We start from the raw sequence: 12,617 nt of genomic DNA, 5'->3' as shown, positions 1-12,617 counted from the left end.
TGGGGTTTTTGGCTCTATCCAAAGCTGTGTCTAAAACGGTTTTAGGGTAACCTCTTTCTAAAAATCTATTATAGAGGTCCAAAGACTGTTCCTGAAAATGAACAGGATCATTGTTTATTCTGTTCAGTCTGAGAAATTGACTATAGGGTAGCGATTTTTTCAGATGCCGGGGATGGACACTATTGAAGTGCAATAGAGAATTGGTGGCAGTGGGTTTCCGGAAGACCTCCGTCCTCAGGGACCCCTCTACCACCTTCAATCGCACATCCAAAAACTCCAATTCCCCACTAACAAATTTTGAGGTGAAACCCATATTCATGGTATTGGACGTGTTCAGGAGCTCGACGAAACTGTCAATGGAGTCCTGTGGGCCATCCCACACCATGAAAATGTCATCTATAAATCTCAGATATAATCGGATATGTTTCAAAAAGGGATTTTTTTCCGAATAGATACATCTGTCTTCGAAGATGGTTAAAAAAAGATTGGCAAAAGTACATGCAACCGGAGTACCCATTGCAGTACCTATCCGCTGAAGGTACCATGAATCCAAGAACCTGAAGGCATTATGCTCAAGAATAAACCTCATCCCCTCACAAATGAAATCAATGAAATTTTCATTGTTATCAGAGCTGGATAAAGCTATTTTAATTGCTTCTACCCCCTCTTTTTTGTGGGATCCTCATATAGAGGTGTTATGATTGAGTCACCGGAGGAGAAAACAAAAATACAAGCTAAGTCCAGAAAACCGGAGAGGTTGGTAGCTATCGGATTGCAGACCCCTGATCCTATACACCACAACTAACAGTAGCCGTGGGGGGTTCCTACGGTGCTCTAGACCCCTCGTCACAGCCGGAGAACTACATAAGCCTAAAGAAGGAAAGGGGAAATCTAAACTGCCCCAGAGCAGACCCCAATGCAATAGACAGCCCCCAACATGTATTGTCGGTGAAAAACAGATAAAAACACAAACACAGACAGAAAGACAGGCTGAGCAAATTATGAGGCCCAACTAACTAGATAGGACAGGACAGAAAAGATGCTGGCTGCAATCCGCAAAAAACCCTACCAAAAATATCCCAACCGTCTGATAGGGAAAAAGGCCCTGAAGTCGCTAGACTTCAAAATCACTATATCAGCACTCAGGTATATTCTGAAAACAGAGCAAAGAGATCAACTGATCAGAGACAAAAATGGAATTCAGCCAGTCCCAACCAGGACTGGCTGAATACAACCACTAAGGAAACCAGACAAAATCACATGGAATAATAGCAGGGCAAAAACTTAGCTTTTAGTAGACAGGAACTAAGCTGGATGCAAGAGCTCAGAGCAGAAAGGATCACCAGCAGCCCAGCAGGGCGTCGGCTGCCTTATATCCACTCAGAAATTCCAGATGTCCAATCACACTCCGCCTGTTCAGATGACAGGTTCTTCCCATCCCAATCAATTTCACTACCTCTCTTCACCAGCAGAGGGAGTTCATCAGACATCAAAGGTGAAGGGGAGAATGAACTCACAACATAGAGGCTTTCTACATTGATAGAAAAAACACTGGTGAATTTTTACAGGCTTTACGGGATTTTGATTGGCAGGATAATTTCTCCCTTGTTTCTATCGATGTAGAAAGCCTAGGCCAGTGTATACAGCGTGTAGAATTATTAGGCAAGTTGTATTTGAGAGGATTCTTTTTATTATTGAACAACAACTATGTTCTCAGTCAACCCAAAAGACTCATAAATATCAAAGCTTAATATTTTTGGAAGTTGGAGTGGGGTTTTTTTTAGATTTGGCTATCTTAGGAGGATATGTGTTTTTCAGGTAACTATTACTGTGCAGAATTATTAGGCAACTTAATAAAAACCAAATATATACCCATCTCACTTGTTTATTTTCACCAGGTAAACCAAAATAACACAAAATTTAGAAATAAACATTTCTGACATTCAAAAACAAAACAAAACAAAAAAAACAATCAGTGACCAACATAGCCACCTTTCTTTACAATGACACTCAAAAGCCTTCCATTCATAGATTCTGTCAGTTGCTAGATCTGTTTACGATCAACATTGCGTGCCGCAGCCACCACAGCCTCCCAGACACTGTTCCGAGAGGTGTACTGTTTTCCCTCCCTGTAGATCTCACATTTTATGAGAGACCACAGGTTCTCTATGGGGTTCAGATCAGGTGAAAAAGGGGGCCATGTCATTATTTTTTCTTCTTTTCTCCTTTCATTCTCTATCAAGAACTGCCAGGCTGCTCAGGTCACCCCCACTGTCCATACTTGTAGAAACATACAGGCCATTAACACCCAGAAACTTATGAAGAACTTGCAGTCTTCATTGGCCCCTATCTCCTCCCTCTCATGTCCTGATTCTACATTGAAGCATTACAATGAAACACTTCAAAGTGCCCTGAATGAATTTGCACCACCTATAAACAGAACACCACAACACAGACAGCGACAACCCTGGCACGCCCTGCAAACACGTTTCCTGCAGCGGTGCTCCAGGTGCGCCTAACGTCTGTGGAGAAAATCCAATCTACACGAAGATTTCATCCATTATAAGTTTATGCCTAGAACATACAACACTGCCCTTCACCTCTCCAAACAAACCTATTTCAACACCCTCATCACCTCACTGTCCAATAAACGTCTGACACTTTTCATTCTGTACTCAACCCAAGAGTACAGGTCCCAACCACGGAGCTCCGAGCTGACGATCTGGCCAATTACTTCAAAGAAAAAATTGACCAGATTCGACAGGAAATTATCTCCCAATCACCTCATACCATGCACTGTCCTCCCTCCCCCACTGCATCTAGCTCACTCTCTGATTTTGAACCAGTCACAGAAGACCTCGACCAAAACTGTGACGCTAACTATAGACCTGTCTCTAATCTTCCCTTCATCTCTAAACTCCTGGAACGCCTGGTCAACTCCCGTCTTATCCGCTATCTCTTTGATAACTCTCTTCTCGATCCTCTCCAATCCGGTTTCCGCTCTTTACACTCTACTGAAACTGCCCTCACTAAAGTCTCTAATGATCTACTAACAGCTAAATCAAATGGTCATTACTCCATGCTAATTCTCTTGGATCTCTCTGCAGCATTCGACACTGTGGATCATCAGCTCCTCCTCACTATGCTCCGTTCTACTGGCCTCAAGGACACAGTTCTCTCCTGGTTCTCCTCCTATCTCTCTGACCACTTCTTTACTGTATCTTTTGCCAGTTGCTCCTCCTCTCACCTTCCCCTTACTGTTGGGGTTCCTCAAGGATCGGTTCTAGGCCCCCTCCTCTTCTCCTTGTACACTGCCCCTATTGGTCAAACAATCAGTAGATTTGGTTTCCAGTACCATCTCTATGCTGATGGCACCCAATTATACGCTTCTTCTCCTGACATCACGCCAGCCTTTCTAGAAAACACCAGCGATTGTCTAAACGCTGCGTCTAACATCATGTCCTCACTATATCGGAAACTGAACATGTCAAAGACAGAACTCCTTGTGTTTCCTCCCTCTACTAATGTACCTATACCCGACATTTCTGTGTGTGGTTCCACTATTACTCCCCAGCAACATGCCCGATGTCTTGGGGTCATACTTGACTCCGAGCTTTCCTTTGCCCCCCACATTCGATCACTGGCTCGCTCTTGTCATCTGCACCTCAAAAACATTTCTAGAATTCGACCTTTTCTTACCTTTGACTCTGCAAAAACTCTTACTGTTTCTCTTACAATAGTCGAGACGAGAATGAATAACTCTCTTCTAATCGGTCTCCCTCTTACCAAACTCTCCCCTCTCCAATCTGTCTTGAATGTCGCAGCCAGGATCATATTCCTCAGCAATCATTACACCGATGCCTCTACCTTGTGCCAGTCATTACACTGGCTACCCATCCACTCCAGAATTCAGTATAAACTTATTACCCTCACCCACAAAGCCCTCCATGGCTCAGCACCACCCTACATCTCCTCCCTTGTTTCAGTATACCACCCTACCCGCGCCCTCCGTTCTGCTGATGACCTGAGGTTAGCATCCTCAATAAACAGAAGCTCCCACTCCCTTCTCCAAGACTTTACACGTGCTGCGCCAATTCTTTGGAATGCACTTCCCAGGTCAATACGATTAGTCCCCAATCCCCACAATTTAACCTAAACTATCCCTGTGTGGCACAGCCAAAAGTCTTACCATAACCAGGTTCCCCGCATCATGTTCCCACATGCTTTATGCATTCATTAGCCCTCTGTGTCTGTACTGTTTCACACTTAACATTATGGCTGGTACATACAATCAGGGCAACTGTTACCACCCACCTTTCGTGTCTACCTCTTTCCTCATAGACTGTAAGCTTGCGAGCAGGGCCCTCATTCCTCTTGGTATTTGTTATAATCTATGTGATTATTGTTACGCTGTAATGTCTATTGTCTGTACAAATCCCCTCTGAAATGTAAAGTGCTGCGGAATATGTCGGCGCTATAGAAATAAAATTTATTATTATTCTTTTAGACCTTTACTGGCCAGCCATGCTGAGGAGTATTTGGATGCATGTGATAGAGCATTGTCCTGCATGAAAATCATGTTTTTCTTGAACGATACCGACTTATTCCTGTACCACTGCTTGAAGAAGGTGTCTTCCAGAAACTGGCAGTAGGTCTGGGAGTTGAGCTTCACTCCATCCTCAACCCGAAAAGGTCCCACAAGTTCATCTTTGATGATACCAGCCCATACCAGTACCCCACCTCCACCTTGCTGGCGTCTGAGTTGGAGTGGAGCTCTCTGCCCTTTACTGATCCAGCCTCGGGCCCATCCATCTGGCCCATCAAAAGTCACTCTCATTTCATCAGTCCATAAAACCTTAGAAAAATCAGTCTTAGGCTGTGTGCCCACGATGCGATTTTTAAGCGTTTTTGCCACGATTTTCGGCGCAAAAACGTTTAAAAATCTTGTACAGAACGCCCCCCATGCATTCCTATGGCATTCTGCACATGCTGTACTAATGCTGCGCTTTTTTCCGCGGCGGAATCGCATCGTGGAAAAAAATCGCAGCATGCTCATTCTTTTGTGCGGAATCGCAAAGAATTGCTGCGATTCCGCACCCATAGGAATGCATGAGAATCGCTTACTTCCCGCATGTGGCTATGCCCACCATGCGCGAAGTTAAGCGTCTCATGTGCGGTTGGTACCCACGGTGTGGAGGAGAGGAGACTGTCCTCCAGGCCCTGGGTACCATACCCCTGTAAAAAAAGAATTAAAAAAATAAATAAATAAAAAAAATAAAAAAAATCGGGGTATATTTTTACAAAAAAAAAATCAAAATAAATCCAGATTGCTCATGAGACCATTCAACTAACTAAATAACATATTACATTGAAAAACAAGACCATGCAAAATAGATTTCATGGGTGGGCCTCGAACTTTTCAGGCGCCCCTCGTAAATTGACATGTTGTGGTTAAGAAAGACGCACCTCATGTCCGTCTCTGTGGGTGAGCCGTGGGCATCGGTGCACGCATAGTGGACACGGGATTTCAGCTGGACGCTGCGTCCAACCCGCAGTGTTTACAGACTGTGTGTACATACCCCAATATATCTGCAAACAGGAAATCACTTTTTTTCCTTCCCAGAAGCCAACTTTCAATTAGCTTTATTTCAAGTGACAAAAAAACACATGCAATGAAAAAACATATCAAAAACGCAGGTGACCTGCCAGTGACCTCAGATTTGGTGCAGATTTCACCTGTATCAAATCCTGAGCCATTCCTGATCGTGTGTGCACATACCCTTAGGGTGTGTGAACACGTTGCGGAATCTGCTGCTGATTTCTCCGCGAAGATTTTGCAAAATTCGCAGGTCAAAAGACCTGTGGTTTATCTGCGGATTAGCCTGCGGGTTTCCCCTGCGGTTTATCACCTCTACAGTGGAGGAGATGGCAAACTGCTGCGGAATCCACACAAAGAATTGACATGCTGCGGATTTGAAACCGCAGCAAGTCCGCGCGGAAAAATCCGCAGCATGTGCACTGCGGTTTTCATTTTCCATAGAAAATAAAGGTACTGTACAACGCAGCAGAAACTGCTGCGGATCCGCAGGGCCCAATCCGCTGCGGATCCGCAGCAGAATCTGCAACGTGTGCACATACCCTTACATGTTTGGTATCGCCGTAGTCACACTGACCACTGGAATTAGATTTCCTGGTCATTTTCACAGCACAATAAACAGTGTAAAAATAAAAAAAATGATTCTGACATTAGCTTGTAACTATTTCACCGCACTTGGAATCATTTAGCATTTTTCAGCACATTATATGGTCAAGTGAATGGTGGCATTCACAACTACAACTCATCTCTCTCAAAAAAAATCTCGTTTACAGCGGTGAAAAAGTAAAAAGTTGCGGCTCTTGGACCAGGAGGAAAAAGACAAAGGTAAAAAAAAAATGGTCTGGCAGGAAGGAGATAAGAGGATTTATGAAACTAACAGAAAAACTTGTGTCCCCACATCAACCAATCACTATTCAGCTTTCGTTTCACAGGAGAGCTATAAGAAGTGAGAGCTGCGCTGTGATTGGTTGTTATGTGTTTTTTTTTTTTATCTTTACAGAGATGTACAGTACAGACCAAAAGTTTGGACACACCGTCTCATTCAAAGAGTTTTCTTTATTTTCATGACTATGAAAATTGTAGATTCATTCTGAAGGCATCAAAACTATGAATTAACACATGTAGAATTATATAATTAACAAAAAAGTGTGAAACAACTGAAAATGTCTTATATTCTAGGTTCTTCAAAGTAGCCACCTTTTGCTTTGATTTCTGCTTTGCACACTCTTGGCATTCTATTGATGAGCTTCAAGAGGTAGTCACCGGAAATGGTTTTCACTTCACAGATGTACCCTGTCAGGTTTAATAAGTGGGATTTCTTGCCTTATAAATGGGGTTGGGACCATCAGTTGTGTTGTGCAGAAGTCTGGTGGATACACAGCTGATAGTCCTACTGAATAGACTTAGAATTTGTATTATGGCAAGAAAAAAAAGCAGCTAAGTAAAGAAAAACGAGTGGCCATCATTACTTTAAGAAATGAAGGTCAGTCAGTTCGAAAAATTGGGAAAACTTTGAAAGTGTCCCCAAGTGCAGTGGCAAAAACCATCAAGCACTACAAAGAAACTGGCTTTCATGAGGACCACCCCAGGAAAGGAAGACGAAGAGTCACCTCTGCTGTGGAGGATAAGTTCATCCGAGTCACCAGCCTCAGAAATCGCAGGCTAACAGCAGCTCAGATTAGAGACCAGGTCAATGCCACACAGAGTTCTAGCAGCAGACATGACTTTGTGCAGCAGGCCTTCATGGTAAAATAGCTGCTAGGAAACCACTGCTAAGGTCAGGCAACAGCAGAAGAGACTTGTTTGGGCTAAAGAACACAAGGAATGGACATCAGACCAGTGGAAATCTGTGCTTTGGTCTGATGAGTCCAAATTTGAGATCTTTGGTTCCAACCACCGTGTCTTTGTGCGACGCAGAAAAGGTGAATGGATGGACTCTACATGCCTGGTTCCCACCGTGAAGCATGGAGGAGGAGGTGTGATGGTGTGGGGATGCTTTGCTGGTGACACTGTTGGGGATTTATTCAAAATTGAAGGCATACTGAACCAGCATGGCTACCACAGCATCTTGCAGCGGCATGCTATTCCGTCCGGTTTGTGTTTAGTTGGACCATCATTTATTTTTCAACAGGACAATGACCCCAAACACACCTCCAGGCTGTGTAAGGGCTATTGGACCAAGAAGGAGAGTGATGGGATGCTACGCCAGATGACCTGGCCTCCACAGTCACCAGACCTGAACCCAATCGAGATGGTTTGGGGTGAGCTGGACCGCAGAGTGAAGGCAAAAGGGCCAACAAGTGCTAAGCATCTCTGGGAACTCCTTCAAGACTGTTGGAAGACCATTTCCGGTGACTACCTCTTGAAGCTCATCAAGAGAATGCCAAGAGTGTACAAAGCAGTAATCAAAGCAAAAGGTGGCTACTTTGAAGAACCTAGAATATAAGACATATTTTCAGTTGTTTCACACTTTTTTGTTAATTATATAGTTCCACATGTGTTAATTCATTGTTTTGATTCCTTCAGAGTGAATCTACAATTTTCATAGTCCTGAAAATAAAGAAAACTCTTTGAATGAGGTGTGTCCAAACTTTTGGTCTGTACTGTACATAATGCAAAGAGAAAGAGACGCAGCCCACCAAAGCAAGCAATCAGTTTCCAGCTCTCAATCATACATGTTCTTACAAAATGAGAGCAGCTACTTGATAGGTTGCACTGGTTTTCGTGAAGTTCCTCCCACTTATTTCGCCACCTATCGGAATAGAGAATCCGTTCTACCACAGGAGCAGCCATCACCAACCTTTAGTAACGTAGACAACTTCACCTCCAGAAGCATCCGTCGGTGCGCCACGCCTACTGCACTTTAACCTCTATGCCAGCGAAGGCTCTAGTTGCGTTCGTCTTCCTGGTTACATCCTATTGGCCAGCAAACCTTCAAAGTCCTATTCCTATTGGTAGGACTGTGCTTATCTTATTATCCTGGGATTGGTTAAGGAACCTTATATTCTATTCGCTGGAAAGTTATGGTGGGTGTGGTTAGTAAAAAACCTGGGTTGTGATTGGATAATGGTAGCTCCGGGTCTCCCAGGGATCAGTGGTCGGCGGTCGCTGTTTGTGGTGTACAGAGGGGGAAATGGCCGGGCTGTGCTGTGCGAGGGCAGCAGGGGCCTTACAGCTGGGGGGCTGCAGACTGTACGGACATGGGCTCCGCTCTCACAGGTAACGCTGCCTCTGAGTTATCGCTATGACTCTATATGTCTTGTCAGCAGTTGCAGAACTACAACTCCCAGCATGAGTAGGCAGGATGGTAGATGGGCAGAGCAGCCAGGAATATGTGTTACAGTATGTTTAGTATCTTTGCTTTTCTATTTCTTGTAAATAAACAAATCTAACAAAAAACTTTACAAAACAAATGTGTTCTCGCTCTCCGTATTTATATATATATATATATATATATATATATATATATATAACGCCTTATCGTGTCTGTCTGTAACCGAAATCGTGGGCCGCTGATTGGTCGCGGCCGCCAGGCCGTGACCAATCAGCGACAGGCGCAGCTGTTTGTAACGGTAAGCTGCGCCTGCCGCGGCCACGACCAATCAGCGGCAGGCGCAGGCCTTAATCTGTAAAAAAGAGAAATAATAAAAAAAAAAATTCTCACCTTCCGACGGCCTCCTGTCTTCTTTCCACGCGCCTGGCCTCGCGTTCCCAGTAATGCTTTGCGGCTTAGACCGCTGATTATGTCACTCTCGCGAGAGCGAGAAAGAAGACCGACGTCACTCTCACGAGAGTGAGAAAGAAGACCGACGTCATCAGTGGTCTAAGCCACAAAGCATTACTGGGAACGCGAGGCCGGGCGCGTGGAAAGAAGACAGGAGGCCATCGGAAGGTGAGATTAACTTTTTTAAATATTTTAATATTATTTTTGTACAGTGCCGCGACGCTGATTGGTCGCGGCTACACGGAAGGGGGGGTGAGGGGACCATGCATACCAGGAAAGGGGGGTGAGGGGACCATGCATACCAGGATTGGGGGGTGAGTGAGGTGACCATACATACCAGGATTGGGGGGTGAGTGAGGTGACCATACATACCAGGATTGGGGGGTGAGTGAGGTGACCATGCATACCAGGATTGGGGGGGTGAGGGAACCATGCATACCAGGATAAGGGGTTGAGGGGACCATGCATACCAGGATTGGGGGGTGAGAGGACCATGCATACCAAGAAGGGGGGTGAGGGGACCATGCATACCAGGATAGGGGGGTGAGGGGACCATGCATACCAGGATTGAGGGGGTGAGAGGACCATTCATACCAGGACTGGGGGGTGAGGGGACCATGCATACCCCAAAAGGAGGGTAAGAGGATCATGCATACCATGATTGGGGGGGTGAGGGGACCATGCATACCAGGAAAGGGGGGTGAGGATACCATGCATACCAGGATTGGGGGGTGAGGGGACCATACATACCAGGAAAGGTGGGTGACGGTGAGCATACATACCAGGATTGGGGTGTGAGAGGACCATGTATACCAGGAAAGAGAGGTGAAGAGGACCATGCATACCAGGATTGGGGGTTGAGGGGACCATGCATACCAGGATTGGGGGGTGAGGGGACCATGCATACCCTGAAAGGTGGGTAAGAGGACCATGCATACCAGGATTGGGGGGTGAGAGGACCATGCATACCAGGATTGGGGGGTGAGAGGACCATGCATACCAGGATTGGGGGGGTGAGAGGACCATGCATACCAGGATTGGGGGGTGAGGGGACCATGCATACCCCGAAAGGGGGGTAAGAGGACCATGCATACCAGGATTGGGGGGTGATAGGACCATGCATACCAGGATTGGGGGGTGAGAGGACCATGCATACCAGGATTGGGGGGTGAGAGGACCATGCATTCCAGGATTGGGGGGTCAGGGGTAGCATGCATATCAGGATTTGGGGGTTCCTAGGACCATGCATATCAGGATAGGGGGTTGAGGGGTAGCATGCATATCAGGATTGGGGGGTGAGAGGACCATGCATATCAGGATAGGGGGTTGAGGGGTAGCATGCATATCAGGATTGGGGGGTGAGAGAACCATATATATCAGGATTGGGTGGTGCATTATTATTAAATCTTCAAAAATAAACTGCATATATATTCTAGAATACCCGATGCGTTAGAATCGGGCCACCATCTAGTGTGTGTGTATATATATATATATATATATATATATATATATTTATTTTTTTTGTTTTGAGAATGCAAATAAATAAAAATAAGTAGTAGTAATACTATAAAGCGATTCTTCCATTTTTTTTTAATTTCATTTCAATGATCTGCATATATTTTATCAATTTGAACATTAATGGGTTATTATAATTTTTTTTATTTTGCCACATACAGTACATTTGAGGAGAAGGTCAGTTTATTAATCTTTTGCATAAAATATATATATATATATATATATATTTCTATATAAAAAAAATCTGATTTTTTTTTTTTTTTATTTCCGTTAGAGAACTAGACCTTGTGATCACTTGATTGCCTCTTCTGTAGTATTGCAGTAGATTACCAATCTCCTATGATGCAGTGACACATCAGTGGAGCAGTACGCATATCATATATATAAATGAATGGCGTCTGCTGCTGAGGGGGAATCCTGTGTTATATGAGTTGAATGTTGCCGGAGGTGCATCCTCTAGTAACCCCACCGATCTTGAATTTTTCTGCTTAGTTTTTTGGGTTTTATAGGTTTTAATAATTTTTTCCCACAATTTGTCCTGCTATAATTATAGTGTTTTATTTTTTTTTTCTCTTAACCTTTTTTTTTTACCTACGGTTTTAGCAGACTTTTCACAGGAAGAAAACCTAATAACCACAAACAGTCTCACCTTACTCTTTTTATCTAGTCGACATTTGACATGAAGAATAAATCCTGTATTTTGACGCTGACTTGGCGGCGACTGTATAAAAGAAGTTACTGACTGAGGAAAAAAACAATTTACTCTTTTTTATTTTTTAGTTATTTATTTTACTAATTTATATAGCGCCACTAATTCCACAGCGCTTTACAGACATTATCATCACTGTCCCCAATGGGGCTTACAATCTAAATTCCCTATCGGTATGTCTTTGGAATGTGGGAGGAAACCCACGCAAACACAGGGAGAACATACAAACTCCTCGCAGATGTTGCCCTCACCTTCTTATGTGGATTAGAAATGCAAGCAAGATGTTAATTTCCAATTTTTAGTTTTTAAAGTAAATTTTTACAGTTTTTTTTTTTTTACTTATAACAGTAGTCAAATCTTTCATTGACTCTCTCGAAAAAAAATCACACCTTCCAAAGCGCAATGGGTATTTTTGGCAGAAATCACCACGTTGTCGGCTCCTTGTATGTTTTGCAGCAAAAAATTTACTTTTATCTTCAAAGGAAATTTTTCTACATATGAATGACGCTGCCCGACCTATCTAAGGAATTCACCCCGGGGTCAAACAGTGACTAAACCACTTGTATAAAAAAAAAAAGGATGTAAGAATGGAAAATAGAGAATTCTGGGGTCATTGTCTGTAATGAAACTGTAATAAATCACAGATCAATAAGAAATCTCAGCAGACCCAGGAAGCTGGCATATGGGGACTCACAGGGAGATATTTGCAGGATCCCTTTTATCTCCGCTTTCTGGACACCTTGAGTAATGTTACTAAGATGTCTTTACTTCTATTTCATTCATTCTTTCAGCACCTACGATGTTGTCATTGTCGGGGCTGGAATCGTAGGACTTGCATCTGCTCGGCAGCTCATCCTGAGCCATCCGAATCTCCGATTTGCCATTTTGGAAAAAGAGAATGAGATTGGTGAGTTCAGTAATGAGTATGGGCAGCTTTCCTTGTAAGATTGGGCAGCACAGTGGCTCAGTGGTTAGCAGCACTGGGGGTCTTGAATTCAAATCCCACCAAGGGTAACAGCTGCATGGAGTTTGCATGTCCTCACCGAGTCTCTGTAGGTTTACTCCTATTTCTT

General features: G+C 43.9%; 2 protein-coding genes across 5 annotated transcripts in view; one reads left to right on the top strand and one right to left on the bottom strand.

The window, feature by feature from the left end:
- Positions 1 to 8,537, bottom strand: part of DMAC2L (distal membrane arm assembly component 2 like) — an 88,287-nt gene extending 79,750 nt beyond the window's left edge. Inside the window, exon 1 of one of the 3 annotated variants that reach the window (XM_073577727.1) lies at positions 8,397 to 8,537. Coding sequence is in view for 2 of the 3 variants with exons in the window: in XM_073577726.1 (XP_073433827.1) it covers positions 5,467 to 5,471 (5 nt within the window). In the remaining variant the exon portion in view is untranslated. Of the gene's footprint in view, positions 1 to 5,466; positions 5,583 to 8,396 lie in introns of those variants that run through there. The other 2 variants (XM_073577726.1, XM_073577725.1) reach the window with 2 other exon arrangements.
- Positions 8,538 to 8,625: 88 nt separating this feature from the next.
- The window catches only part of L2HGDH (L-2-hydroxyglutarate dehydrogenase), a 29,745-nt gene continuing 25,753 nt past the window's right edge, over positions 8,626 to 12,617 (top strand). The window contains exons 1-2 of one of the 2 annotated variants that reach the window (XM_073577721.1): positions 8,626 to 8,815; positions 12,336 to 12,451. In XM_073577721.1, coding sequence (XP_073433822.1) covers positions 8,730 to 8,815; positions 12,336 to 12,451 — 202 coding nt within the window. In that variant the 5' untranslated portion in view covers positions 8,626 to 8,729. The remainder of the gene's footprint in view (positions 8,816 to 12,335; positions 12,452 to 12,617) is intronic. The other variant, XM_073577722.1, reaches the window with a different exon arrangement.

This window comes from Dendrobates tinctorius, unplaced genomic scaffold, assembly GCF_039654945.1.
Source record: "Dendrobates tinctorius isolate UK_male_01 unplaced genomic scaffold, ASM3965494v1 ptg000057l, whole genome shotgun sequence".
Lineage (NCBI taxonomy): Eukaryota > Metazoa > Chordata > Amphibia > Anura > Dendrobatidae > Dendrobates > Dendrobates tinctorius.
Note: the sequence above shows the minus strand (reverse complement) of the source record. Positions and strands in the feature narration are given on the sequence as shown.